We start from the raw sequence: 23,235 nt of genomic DNA, 5'->3' as shown, positions 1-23,235 counted from the left end.
TACATTCCATATTAAGTTGGAAAAGCTGTGGTTCATCATCATCTTTACTCTCTTAACACTGCTTCCATATACTTTTCCCCCTTTAAAATGAGCCAGAGAGTACTATCAATTGTATCTCCTAACAGTCAGTGTTGGTGAGAAATTATGATAAAGCAGTGTTCATTGTGTGCTTACTGTGTACCAGGGCCTTTTCCCCGCAGCTTCATTGAGATGTAATTGACATATAACATTGTATAAATTCAAGGTGTACAATGTGATAATATGATACAGGTATGTCTTGTGAACTGATTACCACAATAAGATTAGTTAACACATCCATCACTTCACATAGTTACCTTTTTTTGTTGTAAAAACATTTAGATCTACTCTCTTAGCAACTTTTAAGTGTTTAATACAATATTGTTAAATACAGTTACTATGCTATATGTTGGATTCCCCAGAATTTATTAATCTCATACCTGGAAGTTTGTACCCTTTGACCATCATCTCCCCATTTCCCTCAATCCCCAGTCCCTGGCAACTACCATTCTACTCTGTATTTCTGAGTTCAGCTTTTTTGGATTCTACATGTAAGTGAAATCATACAGTATTCTTTCTCTATCTGGCTTATTTCACTTAGCATGATGCCGTCAAGTTAGTCTCAAATGGGAGGATTTCCTTCATTTTTATCACTGAGTATCCTTTCATTATATATACTCTACATTTCACATTTTCTTTATCCATTCATTCATCATTGGACATTATGTTGTTTCCATGCCTTGCCTACTGTGAAAAATGCTGTAGTGAACATGGGGTTGCAGATACCTCTTCAAAATAGTGATTTCATTTCCTTCAGATATATACCCAGAAAGGGGATTGCTGGATCATGTGGTAATTCTCTTTTTAATCTTGTTAAGGAGTCTCCATTCTGTTTTCCATAGTAGCTGTTCCAATTTACATTCCCACCAATAGTACACAAGGGTTCCCTTTTCTCCACATCCTCACTAACATTTGTTATCTCTTGTTTTTTTGAGAATAGCAGTTCTAACAGTTGTGAGGTGGTATCTCATTACAGTCTTAAATTACATGTGGAATCTAAAAAAATACAACAAACTAGTGACTACAACAAAAAAGAAGCAAACTCACAGATATAGAGAGCAAACTAGTGATTACCAGTGGGGAGTGAGAGGTACAAACTATTGGATGTAAGATAGATAGGCTCAAGAATGTATTGTACAACATGGGAAATACAGCCAATATTTTATAATAACTGTAACTGGAAAGTAACCTTTAAAATTGCATGAAAATTTTTTAATTGCAGAATTTAAAAATTGCATTTCCTTGATAATTAGTGATGTTGAGCATCTTTTCATGTATCTGTTGACCATTTGTATGTCATTTTTGGAAAAATGTCTGTTCATTCGTCTGCCCAATTTTTAATTACACTCCTTGGGGTTTTTTTGCTGTTCAGTTGGTATGGGTTCCTTGTATATTTTGAATATTAAACCCTTATTAAATAAATGGCTTGCAAATATTTTTTCCCATTCTGGAGGTTGTGTCTTCATTTTGTTGATTGTTTCTTTTGCCATGCAGAGGGTTTTAAGTTTGATGTACTTCCTTTGTTTATTTTTGCTTTTGTTGCTTGTGCCTTAAGTGTTATATCCAAAAAATAATTGCTAAGACTCATGTCAATGAGCTTTTCTCCTTTGTTTTCTTCTAGGAATTTTATATTTCAGGTCTTACATATAAATCTTTAATCCATTTCAAGTTAATTTTTGTGAGTGGTGTCAGAGGTCCAATTTCATTCTTTTGCAAGTGATTGGCCACTTTTCCCAATACCATTTATTGAAAAGACTTATGTTTCCACATTGAGTATTCTTGGCTTCCTTGTCAAATACTAGTTGACCATATGTACATGCATTTATCTCTGGGCTGTTTTTAAGCCAGTACCATAATGTTTTAATTTCAATAGGCTTTTAGTATAAAATCAGGAAGTGTGGTGCTTTCAGCTTTGTTCTTTCTCAAGATTGCTTTGGCAATTTGGGGTTGCTTTTTCTATTTCTTTGAAAACTGCCATTGAAATTTTGATAGGAATTCAATGTGCTCCAAATACGTTGAATCTATAGATAGCTTTGGGTAGTGTGGACATTTTAACAATATTAATTCTTCTAATCCATGAACAGGGGACATCTTTCCATTGTTTGTTTTTCAGTTTTTTCATCAGTGTCATAGTTTTCAGTGTACAGATATTTTACCTCCTTGATTAACTTCATTCTAAGTATTGTGTTGTTTTTGATGCTATTGCAAATGGGATTGTTTTCTTTATTTCTCTGTCAGATAGTTCATTATTAGTGTATTGAAATAAAACTGATTTTTTATGTTGATTTTGTATTCTCCAACTTTTCTGAATGTGTCTATCAATTCTACCAATTTTTTGGATAGTATATTTAGGGTTTTCTAGATATGTCATCTGTAAACAGACGTCATTTTACTTCTTTTTTTCCAATTTGGATGCCTTTTATTTTATTTAATTAATTAATTTATTTTTTGCCTAATTACCCTGACATAGGACTTCCAGTACTACATAGTATAAGAGTTGTAAGAGTGGGCATCCTTGTCTTGTTCCTGACTTTAGAAAAAAAGCTTTCAGCTTTTACTGTTGAGTATGTTAGATGTCAGTTTGTAATATAAGGCCTTTATTATGTTGAGATACGTTTCTTCTGTACCAAATTTGTTGAAAGCTTTTATCATGGAAGAATGTTGACTTTCATAAATGCTTTTTCTGATATATTGAGATGATTGTATGATTTTTTTATTATAGTTTCATTTACTGTTTTTATTATACTTATTCTGTTTTTATCATTTCTATATATAAAATGTTATAATCCCATCAATTCATTCATCTCTAAGATTCCTGTAGCTTTCCTAACCCTGCAATACCAGTTTTCACTAGTTTCTATGTTTTCTCTTTCTACCAAGCCTATGAAAAGAAAATGGAATTGGCATCCTTACTGGCTACCAATCATTCCATCTACTCTGTTTTATACTTGAGTTTGTTGAAGTACTGTCAGTTATAATCAATTTCTAGTGTACAGCACAATGTCCTAGTCATGCATGTACATACATGTATTTGTTTTTATATTCTTTTTCATTAAAGGTTATTGCAAGATATTGAATATAGTTCCCTATGCTATACAGAAGAAACTTTTTTTAGATCTATTTTTTTATATATAGTGGCTAACATTTGCAAATCTCAAACACCCAAATTTATCCCTTCCCACCCCCCTTCCCTAGTAACCATAAGATTGTTTACTATGACTGCGAGTCTGTTTCTGTTTTATAGATGAGTTCATAGTGTCCTTTTTTTTTTCTTTCTTTTTTTTCAGATTCCACATATGAGTAAGATCATATGATATTTTTCTCTCTTTCTGGCTTACTTAGAATGACAGTCTCTAGGTCCATTCATGTTGCTGCAAATGGCATTATTTTATTCTTTTTTATGGCTGAGTTGTATTCCAATCATACGCTTTTTTTTTTTTTTAAATCCTTCATTTTGTTAATGTGATGTATCACATTTCTTGATTTGTACATATTGAACCATCCCTGCATCCCAGGGATAAATCTCACTTGATCATGGTGTATGATTCTTCTAATGTACTGTTGAATTTGGTTTGCTAATATTTTGTTAAGAGTTTTTGCATCTGTATTCATCAGGGATATTGGCCTGTAGTTTTCCTTAGTGTAGTGTCCTTATCTGCCCTTGGTGTCAGGGTAAAGCTAGCCTTTTTAAAATGAGTTTGGGAATGTTCCTACCTCTTCAGTTTTTTGGAAGAGTTTGAGAAATATTGGCTTTAATTCTTCTGTAAATGTTTGATAGAAATCACCAGTGAAACCATTTGATCCTGGACTCTTCTTGGTGGGGAAATTTTTGATTATTGATTTAATCTCCTTACTTGTTACTGGTCTGTTCAGATTTTCTGTTTCTTCATAAGTCAGTCTTCGTAGTTTCTAGGGATTTATCCATTTTTTCCAGATTATTTAATTTGTTCATGTATAATTGTTCATAGTAGCTGCTTATGAATCTTTGTATTTCTCTAGTGTCAATTGTAATGTTTTTTTAAATTGCTGCTTTGTTTGAGTCCTCTTTTTTTGCTTGGTTTAGCAAAAAGTGTCAATTTTACCTTTTCAAAAACCAATTCTTAGTTTTATTGACTTTTTCCGTTGTCTTTCTATTTCACTTAAATCTGCTTTAAGCTTTATTTTTTTCTTCTTTTGGCCAACTTTGGGCTTAGTTTGTTCTTTTTTTTTAGGTTCTTGAGGTGTAAAGTTAGATTGTTTATTTGAGATCCTTCTTTTTTCTTATGTAAACGTTTATCACTTTAAGCCCCTCTCTTAGAACGGCTTTTGCTGCATCCTGTAAGTTTTGGTATGTTTGTTTTCCTTTTTGTTTGCTCAATATATTTTCTAATTTCCCTTTCGATTTCTTCTTTCACCCATTGGTTGTTCCAGAGTGCCAAGGACTTTTCTAAAAGCTATTATGTAATAACCATCTTAACCTTCACAAAAAACCCTTGAGGTAGGAGTTGTTATTATCCCTACTTTAAAGGTGGGAAAATTGATGTCCAAGTGGTCTCATAGACAGTAAATAATGGAGCTGAGAAAATAGTAAAATACCCTCATTTGTGATGAGAATGAAAATGGCATAATTTTATAAGAAGCAGTTTGAAAATAAACACTTAAAAGGCCTTGAATTTTTAATATTCCAAGAAAATAAACTGAAACTTCTCTAAAGATTTATATAATGAAAATTAATCCCAGCAGTATGTATTGTAGTAAAAATTTTAAAGCCACCAACATGTCCAGCATTCAGGGAATTTAAATAAATTACGGTACATCTTACAGGATATGTGGGCATTAGAAAGCATTTTCCCTGCTGTTTGTGAGGATGTGGAAATATAAATTTGCAGAAAATTTTTTGATTATTTGTCAGCATTTCAAAAAATTCAGGGTACATACCAACAGTTTAATGCCAGTGAATGAAACTTCTGCTGCTGCTAGGAATTTAATGAATATTCTTGCACAGATTGGATGTGGTGAGATTAGAAGAGTCAGAGAAGATTCTGCTATTTCTAACTTGGCTACTCTGACGAAACTGTTACCTAATATAAGAAAGAGCTAGGTTTTTGCTGGGGAAAAATAATGACTTCAGTTTAGGGCTTGTTGCTTTTGAGATTTATTCATAGTATTTGGAAATATGTATCTGGAGATTAGAGAAAGCCTGGCTTGAGAATGAAAGACAGTGGGACGGGAGGATGAAATTTTTTGTATCTTGGCATAAATCACATGCAGAAGGAGTCTGTGGGTGGGCTTGTTCTCATCCATGATACATACTGGATGTACTTTTTGTATTTTTTATACTTTAAAAAAATATGTGTTCATCTTTTTGGGTTAGTGAAAGAATCATTTTGTTTCTCCCCTAAAGTGAAATTTTGCTCAGTTCCTGAATTGTGAACTGTTAGAATGGTTTCATAAAGTGCACCTTATGTAAATTCATGTTAATATAAAAGAAACTAATATAGAGTATGATAAAACACATATGCATATAAATAGGTTCTGTTTCTGGCCCTGCCTCTTGAGCAGCTCATTCCACTTCTTTGAGTCATGTCTTTGGCTTGGCCTGTGGGTCTCAGCCTGGACATATTTTTGGATGTTTGTGAGTTTTTTATGAGAATTTAACATTTTATTTTAAAAAGGACTTAGTAAATCCTGTCAGGTAATTTTGTTATCTCTGTTTATGATTATGTCTGGCATAACTTTGGTGCCAAATAGTATAGCTTTAATTGTTTCAATCTAATAATGATAGTACAGGGACACGTTTATTACATAAATGTTGTATTTGAAAATAGTAAAGCCTGAATAGTGTCAATCAAGTAACGTATGAATAAATTTCACAGCAGTTCAAATAGAGAAAAGGCTTTTACACATACTAGAACAGATAAACAAAATAAAGGAGGTTTTTGGAGCAATCAGTTCAAGATTCATATAGCAAATGGGATTTAATGCATAATGATTTCATTGTATTTAATACTGTTATTTTGAGTTTTATTGCCTTTGTATTTTTGTTGTATTTAATTTCAAATCTATTTTGGTTTTATAGATTTATATATATTTGGTATAAGAGTTATAAGCATAAGGATTTTACAGCTGATTGTACATCTATACACTGCTAAGTAACATTACATTAAAAATAATTTAAGCTAATATCAGGGATCTGAAAGATTTTTTTCAATCCCCCCCCAAAAAAGTGCTAATACATTACTCAATTTTTGATGTATAAACATTAAATTTTTCCCTATACTGTATGTCACTTCCCTGTTAACCTTAAGATATTTGAGAAGGTCTTTGAAACTCATTTGGTAAATTTCAACAGAACAGAGAAGTGAAATTCATCCCATTATGAATGTGCAGTACCACAGAATATAATGGCTATTGCTATTGTCAGTGATCACCATCCATTCTGTTCCCTTGTACACATGAAGAGAAAGGTGCAAGTGAACATTGGAGAAATTTAATTGTTAATAATGCAGATACCTATTGTTTTGCTTTTTTGTTTATTATAGAAAGAAGATGGATGGAAATTTCCTAAGAGTGGGGGCACTGGAAGATGAAATACTAGGAATATTGTGTCACCTGGGCCCTCTAGTCTAGAAGTCAAGTGAACTGAAATTACAGGGTACAGAGAATGGAAACAGTATAGGGGAACAAAAGAATTAGGTGGATCTAAGATTTCTCCTTTGAGGCTAAAATAGATAAAAGTAGGCATATGTCGTACAGCAGAATAATGAAATACAAGAGGAAAAGAAAGTCACTGAACACTCCTTTACCCTCTCAGTTAGTTTTAGCTTTAAAAGCCATCATTCCCCCACAGCCCTCTGCCCCAAATACCATTAAATTACTCTCTCTATGATCCCAGTTACATGGTTATATTTATTACTAATATTGGTCATAAGTTTGTTCCCAATCTCATGGAGTTTGTAGATAGGAAATAATATATTGATATAATTGATCTGCTTTAGAAATAATTTTTAGTTTTTGGCTGACAGAAATTTTCTTATGCCAAGAATTTGGACCTCACCCCTACATCTAATCCATCATCATTCTTGTTGATTCTATTTTCAGGGTATACGTTGAATTAACAAGTTTCTATATCACCATCACCTAATCCAAATGACTGCTATCTCTGTTACCTGGACTACTTCTGTCATCTTGTAACTGAGTCTTCTAATTGATCCACCTGCATTTATTCTGCCATTGCCTACCCCACTGCCCAATCTCCATAGAGCAATTAGAATGAATAGTAGTTCCTGATCTTAGCACTCTTTTTCTTAATGTCCTTGAATGGCTTCCCATTAGGATAACATTGAAAATCTTTGACATTACCTTCAAAGTCCTATTTGATCTGATCCCCTAGTGATCCCTAGTCTCTGCTCACTATACTCCTCTCCACTGGCCTGCTATCGTATCTGCCAGTGCATCAAACCCTTTCCCAGTTAAGGGCCTTTGCATATGATGCCTTCTAAGTTAGAATGAAAACATGCATGTGTACATTCTCCAGCTCCCCCAACCTAGCTGGCTAACTCTGAATAACCCTTGTGGTGCCAACTTAAATGTCATTTCCTTAAGGAAACGAATCCCTTTATAGTACCTAATACTTTACTTCATTGAACCTATCACAAGTGTAATTAGATACTGAATTCTAGCTAATCCTTGGGAGACTTTTTCACTCACCCTTTTATCTTCAGCACGTAGTATAGTGCTTGAGCCGTTGATGTTCAATAATTGGATGTCTAAATAATGGATGGATGGCAGTGTGTTAGGAGTGTCATTTTCATATAAAGTACAACATACTGATAGGTAATTATTGCTTTTAGAGATATTACTTTTTAATAGACTAAAGAACACTTAATCTTGTTTTTCAAATAATTTAATCTGTATTTGTGGTTTATATACCTAAAATTTCAAATTAACATCTCTTAAGCCTCTAAAAATAACCTTGAAGCAATATTATGCCTGTATGATTTATCCAAGTAAATTTCAGTAGTGGTTATATTAATTTAAAAGAAATATGTATTTTCTTTCAGAGTAATGGAATCAGATTTGACTATACAGAATCTCATTTCCACTCTAGTTGTTTAACATTATTAATTATTTCATTGGTGTCCAATTTTCTTTTTGAATCTAACAGTAATGTCAGTAATGGACTGCAATGTGTAACTTATTTATTTCTTTTTTGTTTTAGTATAGCAATGTGTTCTTTTCAACCCTAGCCTATCAAAATTTAATACTTAGCTATCATGATGTATAGCTGTATAGATGAAGGGTATAATTTATTTATCTTTGGTAAAGGTAGTACTCTTAGGGCAGATTCTTTGCAATGGCCGGAGCATCTCAAAACAATCAAATAACTATTGGTGTTCTGTATGATTAATAGTTCTTTAATCCTGTGAGTGCCTAGTTTGGCTTTGTCATCTCTTTGTTTGTAGAGTTTTAGAGATTCATGAGTAGTGAATAGTTTTAAAGTTTACCCCTCATAACGGGAAATTGGTTAATTTTATGTATCCCTAAGGAATACATAAAAATTACTTAATTTTCTTCTGTTATACATAATTAATTGACTTCTAGTCTTAAGAAAGTAGGACTTTTCTTAAAAGTATTTGCTCCCTCAGAAATTCTTTTTTTTTTCTGTTTTCAGATTTTTTAAAATATTTTTATTGAAGTGTGATCAGTTTACAATGTTGTATCAATTTCTAGTGTACAGCACAATACTTCAGTCATAGAGGAAAATACATGTATTCCTTTTCATATTCTTTTTCATCATAAGTTACTACAAGATATTGAATATGGTTCCCTGTGCTATACAGAAATTCTTAAAGTATTTAGAATACTGAAATTTGTTTTTAATAGTCATTTTATTCTAACTTATTCTCTTAGGTTATATAATATAATCCTTTAGTTTGCATAGTGCTCTTAACTTAGCATAAGTTTTTCTTATTTAATATTGTCATTTTTAAAAATCAGGAACGCCTTTAAACAATCATAAATCAGTTGTTTCATTGTGAATATAAAGAATTAATCACCTGTCATTAGTGACATAATAAAATACTTTTAATTCTTAATTATTATGCTCTTTAACTCATAAAGCAATTATTAACTATAATTATTTTATGGCAGTTTTTTTTAAGCAGTTATTTTATTTTCCTTAGAATTGTTAACAAAAAGTCCTTTAAACACTTAAAGTAAATTTCATGGGCTATTTTTGAGTTCTAAAAGTAAGAATTTAGATAATTTATTTTTCTGATTTCTGAAGTCATAAAATTACTATGATATCTGTCTGGTCTTGGGTTATTTTAACACTTTACATACTATATACTTTTGCACATATATATGTGTGTGTGCGTGTATGTGTATATGATATGTATATAACATAATATATGTATAATATAAATGATCTATATGATCCATACTTTCTCTTGGGAGGATGAAACAAGCAAGCCTGTGATTCCACAATACAAATAGTAAGATGTTATTTTTCTTAAATGTACTCCTTTTCCATGCACATAGAAAAGAGGAACTCCTTAGAATCATAATTAAATAGTTGCTTTAGAAAGGTATGTATGTATCTCCTCTCCACTCACTAACCTGACAATTTTTTTTTTGTCATCTTACAGTTAATGGTTTTGCTCTTTTCCCCTTCATTTATCATCAACTATTGAACATCTTTCATTTTTTAGATCTTGGAAACACAAGATGAGTAAGACATGATTTTTTTGCCCTCTAGGAGCTCTTGTTCAGGCATAGACATGTAAACCTAGAATTGCAATGCAAAAGAGTATAACTGGTCATATTTGGATGGATGCATATGTGGGTCAAAGTTGAGGGCACCAAAGAGTAGATAGTTACATCTGCTTAGGGGACTAAATCCTGCTTCAGAATAGAGATAATGCTTGAGTCTGTCTTAAAGATTTATTCTCTGTAAGGATAAGGAAGGGAAAAGCATTCTAGACAGAGAACAGCATGAGAAAAGGCAGGACTATAAAACAGCAAGATATGTTCAGAATGATTAGCGCATAAAGTAGAAGAAATGTAGTGATGAATGAGGCTGTGAATAGGGAGAGGCCTGACAGGAAGGAACCATTGAAAGGTTTGTTTTCATAGGAGAATGGCATTACCAGATTCAAAATGTTGATAATATTCTTAAAGCTGTGGTGGGAGTGGTGATATAGATGGCATGGCAGGAAGAAGTTGTAAGCCTCAAGATGGAAAAGGCTAGTCCAACCACGTGGGAGATGCCCAGGTTTGAATTAAAGCAGTAGAAGTTAGAATTAAAAAAGAAGGTTAGAATATGAGAGATGTTTATGAGATAGAATTAGTAAAGCTTTATCTCCTATTGGATATAGTCGGGAATTGTGGTGGTAGGAAAGAATTAAAGATGATGCCTAGATTTGAAGAGGAAATGTAATGAGTTAAGTTTTGGATGAATGAATTTGAAGGATGTTCAGAAACTTCCAAGTACAGAAGTACAAGAGACAGTTGCATATATACATCTGCAACTTGGAAGAGAGATTTAGAGTTAAGAATGTTCGAACTTTTTGGTAAATATACACTGAACATTTTTTTATGTGCCAGTGATGTACCAGGTATCCAGCATACTATGAGGAACAAAATACACGATACCTACTTTAAAACTAATAAAGGAGAGAAATAGAAATCAGTCATGAAGATATGTGATTACAAACTGAGACAAATGCAATACGGAAAAATTATAGGGTCCTATGAGAAATTTTTAACCGAAGGACCTGATCTAGTCTAGGGCTGGGAGATCAGGGAATGCTCTTATTTGAGCTGAAATCTTAAGAACAAATAGCTGTAGGGAAGGGATGGAATGTGGCCTGGGTAGAGGGAACATCAGCATCATATGAATAAAGTAATGAAAGGTTGTCAAACTGAGTTAAAAATAGTAATAAATGAAAAAGAAACACCTAACTGTATACTATAAAGTGACATGTATAAAACATAGGGATAGGGATACAAGAAAGTTCAATGGAAAAGTATGGGAAAAGCTATCATATCATATGTCATTTAAGCAAAAGCTGTATTACTAGAGATAAAGAGAGAACTTTATAATTAAAAATGTACTTAATAACAAAGTCTCAAAATATATAAATCATATGGAGAATTTGATAAATCTGTAATCACAGTGGAATATCTTAACACATCCCTCTGATAGAACCAGAAGACTAAAAATCACTAAGACTATGGAAGATTTGGGCACAATTAACAAATCTAACTAGTGGACATATGTAGAACACTGTAACCACCAACCACAAAAATATACATTCTTTACGTATAATTGATTATGTGCTGGGCAATGTAAGTGTAAATGCTTCATATTTCTTCTCGATTTTGGATTGTACCTCATGGCTCATGCCGTAGGAAGGACCCTTGTTGGCCATGTTGGCTGGGAGCAGCCACCCTCTCTTCCTGGGGCTTTTAGCTCTAGTGGGAAACAGGAACTCACCTTTACTGAGGACTGACTACATTTTGAAGGACTGAAATAATATAAAGTGTATACTCTGACTATAATGTCATTAAGCTAGAAATTAGTAACAAAAAGGTAATTAGAAAGTCTCCATATGTTTGTTAATCAAAATAATATACTTCAGTGGTAGAATGCATGCTAAGCATGCACGAGGTCCTGGGTTCAGTCCCCAGTGACTCCATTAAAAAACAACAATAAATAAACCTAATTACCTCTCCCCCCAAAAAAACCCAAGCAAAATAATACGCTTCTAAATAACCCATGGATCAAATAAAAATCACAGTGCAAATTAGAAAATATTTTGAACAATAATAAAATTATTACATATCAAAATTTGAGGGATACAGTTAAATATATGCTTAGAGGGAAATTTATAGCTTTAAAACCATATGTTTGAAATGAAGCTGTATATTAGTGAGCATCTATGTCAAGAAATTTTTTTAAAAACCATCATATGAAGCCAACAGAAAGCAGGAGGGAAATAAAAAATCAATAATGAAATTCAGTAGAGCCAAAAATTGGTTCTCTAAAAAGACTAATAAAACTGATAAAACTCTTTGTGATTTAAAAAAAATACCATGCAAAGTTTATCAATGTAATAAATTTAAAAATATATTTTATAATCTTATAATAAGAGAGGCATAAGGATAATTTGGTGTCAGTAAATTTGAAAATTTAAATGAAGTAGATAACTTTCTAGAAAATGCAGCTTACCAAAGTTAGCAATAAAAGTAGAGAATTTCAAAAATTCTATGACAGTTAAAGAATTCATAATATTCAACCTTCCCACAAAGGAAACTTGAGGCTAAATTGTTTCATAGTTGAACTGTACTAAACTTTTAAGGAAAAAATTATTCATATCTTATACAAATCCTTCCAAAGAATAGTGAAAGAGGAACATATCCCAACTTGTTTTATTAGGCCAGGATAACCTTAATACAAAGTGAACAAAAAATGTACATTAATGTACAAAAGGACATTACATGAAAGGAAGATAATGGACCAACTTCTTTCATGAACATAAATGCAAAAGTTACTAAACGTAGTAACAAACCAGAACCAAATCCAGCAATATATTAAAAAAAAATCTTCCTATTTTGAGGCCAGCTAATTACCATCCTTAATTACAACTGCTATCTTCATTTCCCTTTTCCATGTACTGTTACACAGTAACAAATTCTGGAGATTAGAACACAGATTGCCTTAGAGTGCCATTATTCTGCCCTATCACATATATCTCAACGAAGCTAAGTTTGTTCCAAAGATGCAAAGTTGCTTAACATAAAAGAAATCACAATGGAATATTACCCAGCCATAAAAAAGAATGAAATAATGCCATTTGCAGCAACATGGGTGGACCTAGAAATTCTCATACTAAGTGATGTAAGTCTGAAAGTGAAAGACAAATACCATATGATATCACTTATATGTGGAATCTAAAAAAATGACATAGATGAACTCATTTACAAAACAGAAAAAGATTCACATAGAAAACAAACTTTGCTTACCAGGGGAAGAGGGATAAATTGGAAGTTTGGGATTTGCAGATACTAAGTACTATATATAAAATAGATAAAAAACAAGGTCCTACTATATAGCACAAGGAACTATATTCAATATCTTGTAGTAATCTATAATGAAAAGGAGTATGAAAAAGAATATGTACGTGTGTAACTGAGTCACTATACTGTACACCAAAGACTAACACAACCTTGTAAATCAACTATACTTCAATTTTTTAAAAAAGAAATCAGTCAGTGTAGTTCACCACATTAACAATAAAAGAAAGTCACATAACCATCATAATAGATGTAGGAAAAATATTATAAAGTCAGCATCATTATTTTAAAGAAATCTTAGCAAATTAGGAATAATAGGAATGCCCTTAATCTATTTTAAAATTGTCCACAAAACAAAGCAACAATAACAACAAAAACCCTACAGCAGGCATTTTGTGAAGTGTTGAAGACTTTCCCTTTTGGTTCAGGAAAAAAAGAACAGTACTCTTATTTCACATTATATTAAAGATTCTAGCTAATGTGATAAGGAAAAAAATTAAAAATAAATAAGGATTAGAAAGGAAGAGATAAACAATCATTATTCACATATAATAGATTGTATACCTTTTAAAAATCCAAAATAATTATAGATGGGTTATTAGAGATTAGGAAAGTCTCTGGATATGGGGTCAATAGTCAAAAATTAACTTAGTTTCTGCATATACAATAAAGAGAGAATAAAATATGCCATTTCCAATGTTGTTAAAAATAATCATATACATACAAATGAATCTAACAAAGATGTATGATGTCCATTCTGAAAAATTATAGAACAATATTAAGAAACATATTAAAAACCAGAAATAATTGGAGGGATACACTATGTTTGTGGATAGGAAGATGCAGTGTTGTACAGGTATCAGTACTACCCAGTATGATCTAAAGATTTAGTACAGTTCCTGTCAAATCCCAATGGGTGTGTTTGTGTGTGTGAGTGTAACTTGATAACATGATTCTAAAATTCACATGGAAATGCAAAGGGCCAAGAATAAACAGAACATCTTTGAAGAACAAGGTAGGAGGACTTGCCCTATTGGATATCAAAACTTACTGTAAAGTTCCATTAAGATTAGCTCTAGGTACAAACTAGTGGAATACTGTAGAGCCTCAAAATGGATTTAAAATACATAGAAATTTGTTTTATGACAAAAGTGCCACTGTAGAGCAGTAGGGAAAGAATAGTGTTTTCAGTGAATGGTGTTGAAATAATATATAAGAAACACAACTGCAACCTCATACCATTCATAAAAATTAATTCCATGTCAACTATAGATTAGAAGTGCAAGGCAAAACAACAAAGCTAAGAGATAATATAAAAGGTTATATTTATGATCTAAGTGTAGAAAGTGATTTAAAAATCTCTGCTTACGTACTAAACCTAAGACTGATAAATTTCACCACTTCCTCATAAAAGAAACACATCAAGAGAGTGAAATAGTAAATGACATGAGAAGATATTTGCATCTTATATGACCTTCAAAGGCTCATATCCAGTGTTCCTGTAAATCAACCCTAACACTACAAATGGTAAACAGAAGGTGAGCAAGAGCATTGAATAGGCACTTCACAAATGAGAAACATCCAAAAGATAAACACTTGGAAAGGGGCTTAAACTCTTAGTAATTGGGAAAAACACAAAACTTCAGTAAGTTATCACAATTTACTTACAAAATAGTTAGAAATTAAAAACTGACAGTGTCAAATGTTGTGAGGATGTGGAACAGCAGCTAAAAGAAATATACATTGATATAGTCGCTTTTGGAACATTTCGACATCATCATTTAAGCTGTATGTGTCCTTAATCTAGCTATTCTAAAGTACATTTCCAATAGAAGTGTGTACACTAAGACACCTGTACATGAATGTTCATGGTAGCATTATTCATAATAGCCTCAAAATGGAAACAACTCATGTACATATACTCAACATTAGAATGGGTAGACTATGGTGTAGTGATACAGTAGAGTTATCATACAGCATTGATAATGAACACTCTACAGTTACACAGAGCAACATGGATGAATGTTACAAATATAATGTTGACTGAAAAGGGCAAGACAGAATAATATATATCATATGGTTCTATTTACATAAACTTCAAACAGCAGTCCAAACAAAACTATAGTGTTTAGAGTTACCTGCTTAAGGTGTGAAAGTTTAAAGAAAAACAAGGAAATGGATGTATTGTAAGAGTCAGAATAATGGTTACCTTTGGGGAGGAATGAAGCAAGGGTGATTGGGGAGGAGACCAAAGTGGGAGGGTTCTGGGGTCCAGGCATTGTTTTATTCCTTAGGTTAGCTTGTGTAAATGTTTGCTTAAATCATTGAGTTGAACAATTTTGTGTACTTTTTTCTATGTGTTTCATATTGTACAGTTGTAAAAAGGTTTAAAAATAAAGAATGCTAAATGAACAGGTCAGAGGAGATGGATTTCATGCAAAAATCTGTTTTTAAAGAATGTTGAAGAAATAAATACACAGACCTATGGTCAATTAATTTTCGACAAAGGAGGCAAAAATATACAATGGAGAAAAGACAAGCAAGTGGTGTTGGGAAAACTGGATAGCAGCATGTAAATCAATGAAGTTAGAATACTCCCTCACTCCATACACAAAAATAAACTCAAAATGGCTTAAAGACTTAAATATAAGACAAGACACAATAAATATCCTAGAAGAGAACATAGGCAAAACATTCTCTGACATAAATCTTAGCAATGTTCTCCTAGGGCAGTCTACCCAGGCAATAGGAACAAGAACAAAAATAAACAGATGGGACCTAATTAAACTTATAAGCTTTTGCCTAGCAAAATAAACCATAAGCAAGACAAAACAGCAACCTACAGAATGAAAGAAAATATTTGCAAATGATGAGACTGACAAAGGCTTAATTTCCAGAATATATAAACAGTTCATACAATTTAATAACAAAAAAAACCCAATCCAAAAATGGACAGAAGACCTAAATGTTCTCCAGTGAAAACATATAAATAGCCAATATGCACACAAAAAAAATGCTCAATATCACTAATTATCAGAGAAATGCAAATCAAAACTACAGTTAGGTTCCACCTCACACTAGTCAAATAGCCATCATTCAAAGTCCATGAACAATAAATGCTGGAGAGGGTGTCGAGAAAAGGGAACCGTCCTACACTGTTGATGGGAGTGTAGTTTGGTTCAGCCATTATGGAAAACAGTTATGAAGATTCCTCAAAAAACTAAAAATAGAACTACCATATGATCCAGCAATCCCACTTCTGAAGGGTATATATCTGGTGGGAACTCTAATTCGAAAAGATACATGCACTCTAATGTTCCTAGCAGTACTATTTACTGTAGCAAACACATGGAAGCAACCTGAATGTCCACTAACAGATGACTGGTTAAAGAAGTTGTGTTATATTTATACAATAGAATATTACTCGGCCATAAAAAGAATAAAATAATGCCATTTGCAGCAACATGTGTGGACCTAGAGATTGTCATTCTAAGTAAGCCAGAAAGAGAAAGAAAAATACCACATGCTATCACTCATATGTGAAATCTAAAAAAAAAGAAAAAAAGGACATTATGAACTCATGTACAAAACAGAAACAGATTCGCAGACATAGTAAACAGTCTGAGGGTTACCAGGGAAAGAGGGTGGGAAGGGATAAATTTGTGAGTTTGAGGTTTACAAATGTTAGCCGTTATATATAAAAATAGATTTTTTTAAAAAGTTTCTTTTGTATAGCACAGGGAACTATATTCAATATCTTGTAATAACCTTTAATGAAAATGAATATGAAAACAAATAGATGTATGTATATGCATGACTGAGACATTGTGCTGTACACCAGAAATTGACACATTGCAACTGTACTTCAATTAAAAGAAAAAGAAAAAGAATGTTGATACAGTAATACCTAAATGCAATTAGATTTATACAAAACTTTCCATTTGGTAGTGATTAAAGTTCAGTAAATAACAAATGCCTTCCTTCGGTAACCATTGTTTACTAGTAGGTAAGTATAAGCAGTCCTTACTTTGTATGGTAGTGTGGGACCAAAAAAAATGACCATACAAACTAAAAGTGTATAAAACGATCTTAATAATCAATGGGAAAAATTACAGTTCTATAATCTTTAAAAAATTTTGTCAGAACATTAAAAATTTTCCTTTGTTATGAATGTATGGGGAAATGTAAAAAGAAGTAAAACTAATATTAATTTAGGACAATGTAATATGAAACATTAGAAATAATTAGAATTACAGCGCTTTATTTCTTCGTAAAAAACTTACCAAGAGTAGTTTAACAGTGCTTTGCCTTCCCTTGTGTAACTTAGAAAAACAGCTAGCAGAGTGAGCAATGCCTTTTTTTCTATGCCTTTGCAAATTGTCTTACTCTTTTCTACTAAAGTTAGATCAGCTTCCAACATTTTATCCTTTGCACTTTGAATGTCCTGAAATATCTTTGAGAATTCCTTCATTGTGACTTTTTCTTTTTTGCTGTTGTCACTTCTTCTGGGACATACACTGTTTTGTCACAACCACTTTCCTCATTCATGACAATATTTGCACCTTCACTAAATTACTCTGATGGTGTATGTAGTGTCTTTCAAACAGTGGCAGTGGCATCATTCCCGCAATCAGCTGTTTCTTCTGCTACTCCACTTACATTCAATTTGAATTTCACTCCAGTGTTACCATTTTTCCTTTCTTTGCCATACTTTTCTCTTTGTTGGTCCATTCCCTCTTTCAGTTACCATTTTGTAAAATTTCGTGAGTTTATCATTGAGAGGCAAAAAAGTAAACCAATTACATGCTTTGCTGTCTGTAGGCAAATTGAATAACAGATGAAGTAACCTATCACCAACAGACTTTGAAAAGAAGTGACATGACTGGACTGGTCACTGATCATGACATGCACTCTTGTTAACATAGTAATTTGCGAACTGAAGTGCCAAAAAAGGAGTTTGTACTTATGTAGTTGTTTACAGTTAGTATATTGTGGTGAGTAAAATTGGAACTATGTAGTTAGGGGACTGGTATTATTTGATTAAATTGTGGAATCTGAAATTTGTGTATACAGGAAGCCTGGGAAATGAGGACTCACTGTAATTCAAAGAAGGTTGAACTATTTCATGAATTAAATAAAACATTTGGTTGGTTTTGATGAGACTGAGGACATAGGGCTTCTTGGACTATTTGATTTCTGAGCTGTTGAATGCCTAATACATTTTATGTGGAAATGTAAATTTGATACTATTCTTTCAGCTTCTTTAATCCTCTTAGGTGCTTCTGTAGTGAGGACCTTTCATACTAACTCTCTAGAACAAAACCCCTAGCTGTAATAAGTAAAAACAATGATTTTAGGAGAATAATAGCAATGATGATTATGAATTCACCATGAAGCAACTGACATTGAAAGTAAGTTTTTTTTTAATTTTATATAATGTTGATGTTCTAATAATTGAAGGTGAAAGAAGGTTAACAAATCAGTTTTGATTCATTTAGTCAAGTGACTCCATTTTCACCATCTTCATACTGACAAATATTTTATTATTAAATGTGAAAGATAAGTTCTCTCTCTGTGTTGGTTGAAACTGAAAAATGTTCATTTATTGTTTGATTTTTCTACAGGTGAACTGGCACAGAGGTTGATCTCAAGATGCCATTAGTGAAAAGAAATATCGATCCAAGGCACTTGTGCCACACAGCACTGCCTAGAGGAATTAAGAATGAACTGGAATGTGTAACCAATATTTCCTTGGCAAATATAATTAGACAACTAAGTAGCCTAAGTAAGTATTTTTGTATCAATTAAAAATATTACAAACCAGAATGTTACACTTTAGGATATTAAATGGGGGGGGATATTTAATGAGAAGAGTACAAAATAATCTTGAAAAAGTATTCATTTTAAGTAAAATTAATGAGTTTTAGAGTCATTTCTTCTTCCCCTGTGTGTTTCTTATGGGAAAGGAAAATAAGGACAGAATCATTAGGAACAGAATCGCATGATGGATAAAAAAACTACTGAGATTGTCTTTAAAGTATGATTTGATCTATGAAAGATTGAGCTAGAGTTGTACTTTTACTTGCTTGTTATTCCTGTTTACGTTTTTAGAAACTTCCAACTATTTGTGACTTGGGATACTAGTATTTCTTTATATGTATCTTATTAACCTAGGGAAATATTTTTATATTATCAAATACCTAAAAATGAAAGATTTGAGGTAGTAACTAACTAGTCAGAGGATTAATTTAGTCAAATGACATTAGGACATTAGGCCATTAGGGTATCAGTCAAGAGTCTGATTTGCAGCATGTTGTGAAAGTAGTAAGTGAACCTGGCTGCTGGCAGACAGAAGGTAAGCAGGTTGGTCAGATAATAAAGGCCAATGGAAGGGGCAGTTTACGGGAGGAGGAGAGACAGGCAATGTGTTTCCATTATTACAGAACAGAGCTACTAGGTTAAGAAAGTGAATAAATTATTTCCCATTTAGTCTAAATTTAATGTTACAAAAATTTTTAGATATTTAGTTTATCTTTTGAATTGAAGGATTAGCTTTTTATTAGACTTTTATATTTCAGTTTAAAGATGAAACAAGGTGCTCTTGGCCTAGATATCTTCTCTAAGTAGTCCTAGATTTATCAGCTATACCCACCCACCCCCGTAGATTGTTCTGATAAGCAGAATGGCTCCTCTTTTCTTTTCCTTTTAACTTTTGTTCTTTCTTTTTATAGTTTGAGTACTTATCACAAGATAAAAAACGGTTGTTAACCTGATTTGTTTCAAGTGAGAGCATTTGGACATATACATGTAAAAAGTTGTATTTGAATGGTTTTCGTGAGAGCACTAAATTCTACATTGCCTATGAAATAATTGTAAGATTAAATTAGAAGACTGTTTTGTTGACTTTAAGTATACTCCTTGTACCTTTTGGTGATTTTTTTTTTCAGGTTAGTTATTGCCAGTGAATCACTAACATTATATTGTTTACTTGTTTCTTCCTTGGGAAATTCAATATAGAATGTGCTTTTGACACAAGTCAGAAGAAAAGTTCTAGAAAGTGTATTAATATATGATTAATCATATTGTTTAAAGTCATTTGCTAGCACTAATTGGTTTTAAAGATCTGTTAGATTTTAATGATGTAACATAATTCATATAAAATTTATGTATAGTACATGTACATGGATACATTAGTGTGTTAATATTAAAACACACATTAAGAGCATAGAAATAACATTAATAAATTTGGTTAAATATTTCTTTAAAGTAAAATGAATATTGGATCTAGTATAGGCATCTTGTTTTAGGTATATTTTCAATGTAGAATTTAGAATTAATGTAATGATTAAGGTTGTCGATTATGCAGTACTAATCCATTTCTTACATAACCTAGAGGTGAAAATTTAAGGAATTTTCCAGTCTGGTATAGTCCATATAATCAACATCTGTCAGCAAGCACATGATCATGTTGTAGCCAAACTCTTAAAACAGAAATACAGAAATACATTGTAAAAAATAAAACTACGTTTTGGGTGCTTCAGACTTGGAATCAGAGGCTATATAGGTATTTTCTAAGCAGTTGGTAGAGATTCAAAAAAAGAAAAAAGAGAAAAAGCATAAAATATTGTAGCAAGGGGTAACGATAGTTTACCACCCTAGAATTAAGCTCTCTGGCAGCTTTCCCACTTGACATAGTTGAGAATCTGGAATTAAATTTAAAAGGCCTTTAGATAGCCAGAATAAACAAGCCCAAGCACTAAAGACTATGCATGTAAAATGACCAATTGATTCCTCTCCAAGCTTGCTTGCTTTTACTTTGATAGTTCTGACAGGTTTGATAATGTGGTTTCCAAACGTTTATGCTTCAGAGCATTAAAAAAGAAGATATGGGGGTAGATAACAGAAGCAGGCATTACTGAAGGCAACCAAGAGAGGTAATTTATAGCAAAAAGAAGTGACATAAGGGAAAAAGCAACATAAAAACTGGAAAGAGACCATTTAATGTAAAAGCAAGTATTCTTATGCATTCAAGGCTGTCATTTCTCGTAATCAGTTAAATTATGTTTAATTTTTATTTGAGAAGACGGAAAAGTTGAGAGTAGATTTTACATCAGTTCCCGTTCAAAATAGTTAAAATAATAGTTAATGCATTAAATAATATCTGACTTAGAAAACTTGGCTATTCAAAATGGTTCTGGGTAATTGAGATTTTCACTTTGGCACTATTCCTAGCATCAGCAGTGCTACAGAACACAGTAGTGAAGGTCAGCTCCAGGGCTTAGCATGGCTTAGGGGTGGACATCATCCTGACCTCTTCCTTGCAGAAATACACATCCTAGTTCAGTATTTTTTCTAGTAGAACACAATTCTGTTTTATAATAGATAATTACTGAAAACCTAGGCTTCTCTTTATTTAAATTTTTTCTGCTATACCAAAAAAATTTCCTATTTTATTACTTTCTTATTTAACAACCATTGGGACTCTTAACTACCTGAGAGCTCTTTTACCATTTTTCTCTTCCCAAGGCTTTTATTCTGTTGAATAGTCAGTTCATGCTGCCAAGATAAGCTGATAGAACCTACTTCTTGTTCTCAATCATAGAAAATTTGACAGATAGATAGCAAAATGGATGGGTAGGAGAGCAGATAAATAGATTGGCTTGATAAGACTAATCTGATATAAATAATGGACAGGTAACACTGAATAATTTTCTGTGTGATAAAGGTATGTTTCTTGTCCAAAAAGAGCATACCCCATTTAATTGAGGAGTCTAATATGATAAATACTGAAACCAGCTGAGTTTCAAGCAATGTGAGCATGTATATAATTAAAACCATGAGTTTTAGATTAAAGGAACTGAGAAAAGAGAGGTGAACATAGGTGAAGTTATTAGAGGAAATTTGCTAAATGAAATGTGAATTGAATTGGGCCTTTAAGAAACAAAAGAACTTGGAAAATGGAGAGGAATGAGGGAGGAAGGCATTTCAACTTGCACAAAGAAGCAGACAAATGAATGGGGGCAAAAATAAATATATGAGGAGGATAAGAGGGATAAATGATACTGGATATATATGGTGGAACTTGATTATGGAAGACAATGTTAGATGATAGGATTTAGACCTTAAAATCAGAGATAATGAGACATCAGATTCTTGAGTAGAGACATAGTATAATAAATGTAAGGTTACTTGGAATTCAGATACATACACAGTCAGTTTTTCATTACAACTTAATTCCTTTTATCTCTCTCAGGGAGGGAAGGAGGAGGTAGATTTAGAAACTAAGAATAGATGTGAAGAAAAGAGATGGGGTGTTAATTCACTGAAGTGTTTTGGCACTTAAACCTGAGGTGAGAAAAGTGTTGACTCTTTTTTTAAAAAAGATCTGTTAAACAAACAAAACCTATGGGCCCTCTTTCCAGAAAAATGCAAATACATTAAAAAAGCTGCATATAATTTCAGGTGGTATACAGACTATAAGTTAAACAGCCATGTATTAAACTAAGTTCTTTTAGGGATGGAATTATCTCTTTTACATCTCTGTATCCCAAGTATTTGATGAATAAATGAATAGCTGTATACTTGCCTTTTCTTCCACTTGGGATGCTTCCCTTGTCTGCCAGAGAAACCCTGTGTCTCTGAAAGTGTCTCTAATAACGTCCAACACCCAAAAGTTAGATGCTTTTTTCTCTGTGCTCTGCGGCTCTTACCTCATTTTATAGTAAGAGCTGCCTGTTGTTGAACTCCTATCCTGCATCAGGTACTCTACTAGCTCCCATCACCCCCATTCCGCCTTTTTTGTTTCCTTTTCTTATAACTTCTTTTTTTTTTTAATAAAAAAATTTTTCCCCTAACAGAAGCACTGGGGATTGAACCCAGGGCCTTGTGCACGCCAAGTGTGTGCTCTACCACTGAGCTTTATCCCCACACCCTGTAACTTCTTTTTGAAGGAGATATTTTTATTCCTATTTTACAGGTAAGGAAATTGATGTCAAGGCCTCAAAGTGAATGGAACAAAGTTTTGGACTTATTTATTAAATTGGTTTTCATGTTTATTTAAATGTCTGTTTCTTCTCCCTCTGCTCAAAACTCATCAGT

General features: G+C 32.5%; 1 protein-coding gene across 7 annotated transcripts in view; it reads left to right on the top strand.

The window, feature by feature from the left end:
* WASF1 (WASP family member 1) overlaps positions 1-23,235 on the top strand; it is a 68,690-nt gene that overhangs the window by 30,633 nt on the left and 14,822 nt on the right. For 6 of the 7 annotated variants that reach the window (XM_006205653.4, XM_072965689.1, XM_015240432.3 and 3 more), the window contains one exon: positions 18,762-18,922. In XM_006205653.4, the coding sequence (XP_006205715.1) occupies positions 18,790-18,922 (133 nt within the window). In that variant the 5' untranslated portion in view covers positions 18,762-18,789. Of the gene's footprint in view, positions 1-18,761; positions 18,923-22,390; positions 22,488-23,235 lie in introns of those variants that run through there. The other variant, XM_072965690.1, reaches the window with a different exon arrangement.

This window comes from Vicugna pacos, chromosome 8 (genome assembly GCF_048564905.1).
Source record: "Vicugna pacos chromosome 8, VicPac4, whole genome shotgun sequence".
Lineage (NCBI taxonomy): Eukaryota > Metazoa > Chordata > Mammalia > Artiodactyla > Camelidae > Vicugna > Vicugna pacos.
The sequence above is the reverse complement of the archived record's forward strand: the minus strand, read 5'-3'. Positions and strand labels throughout refer to the sequence as shown.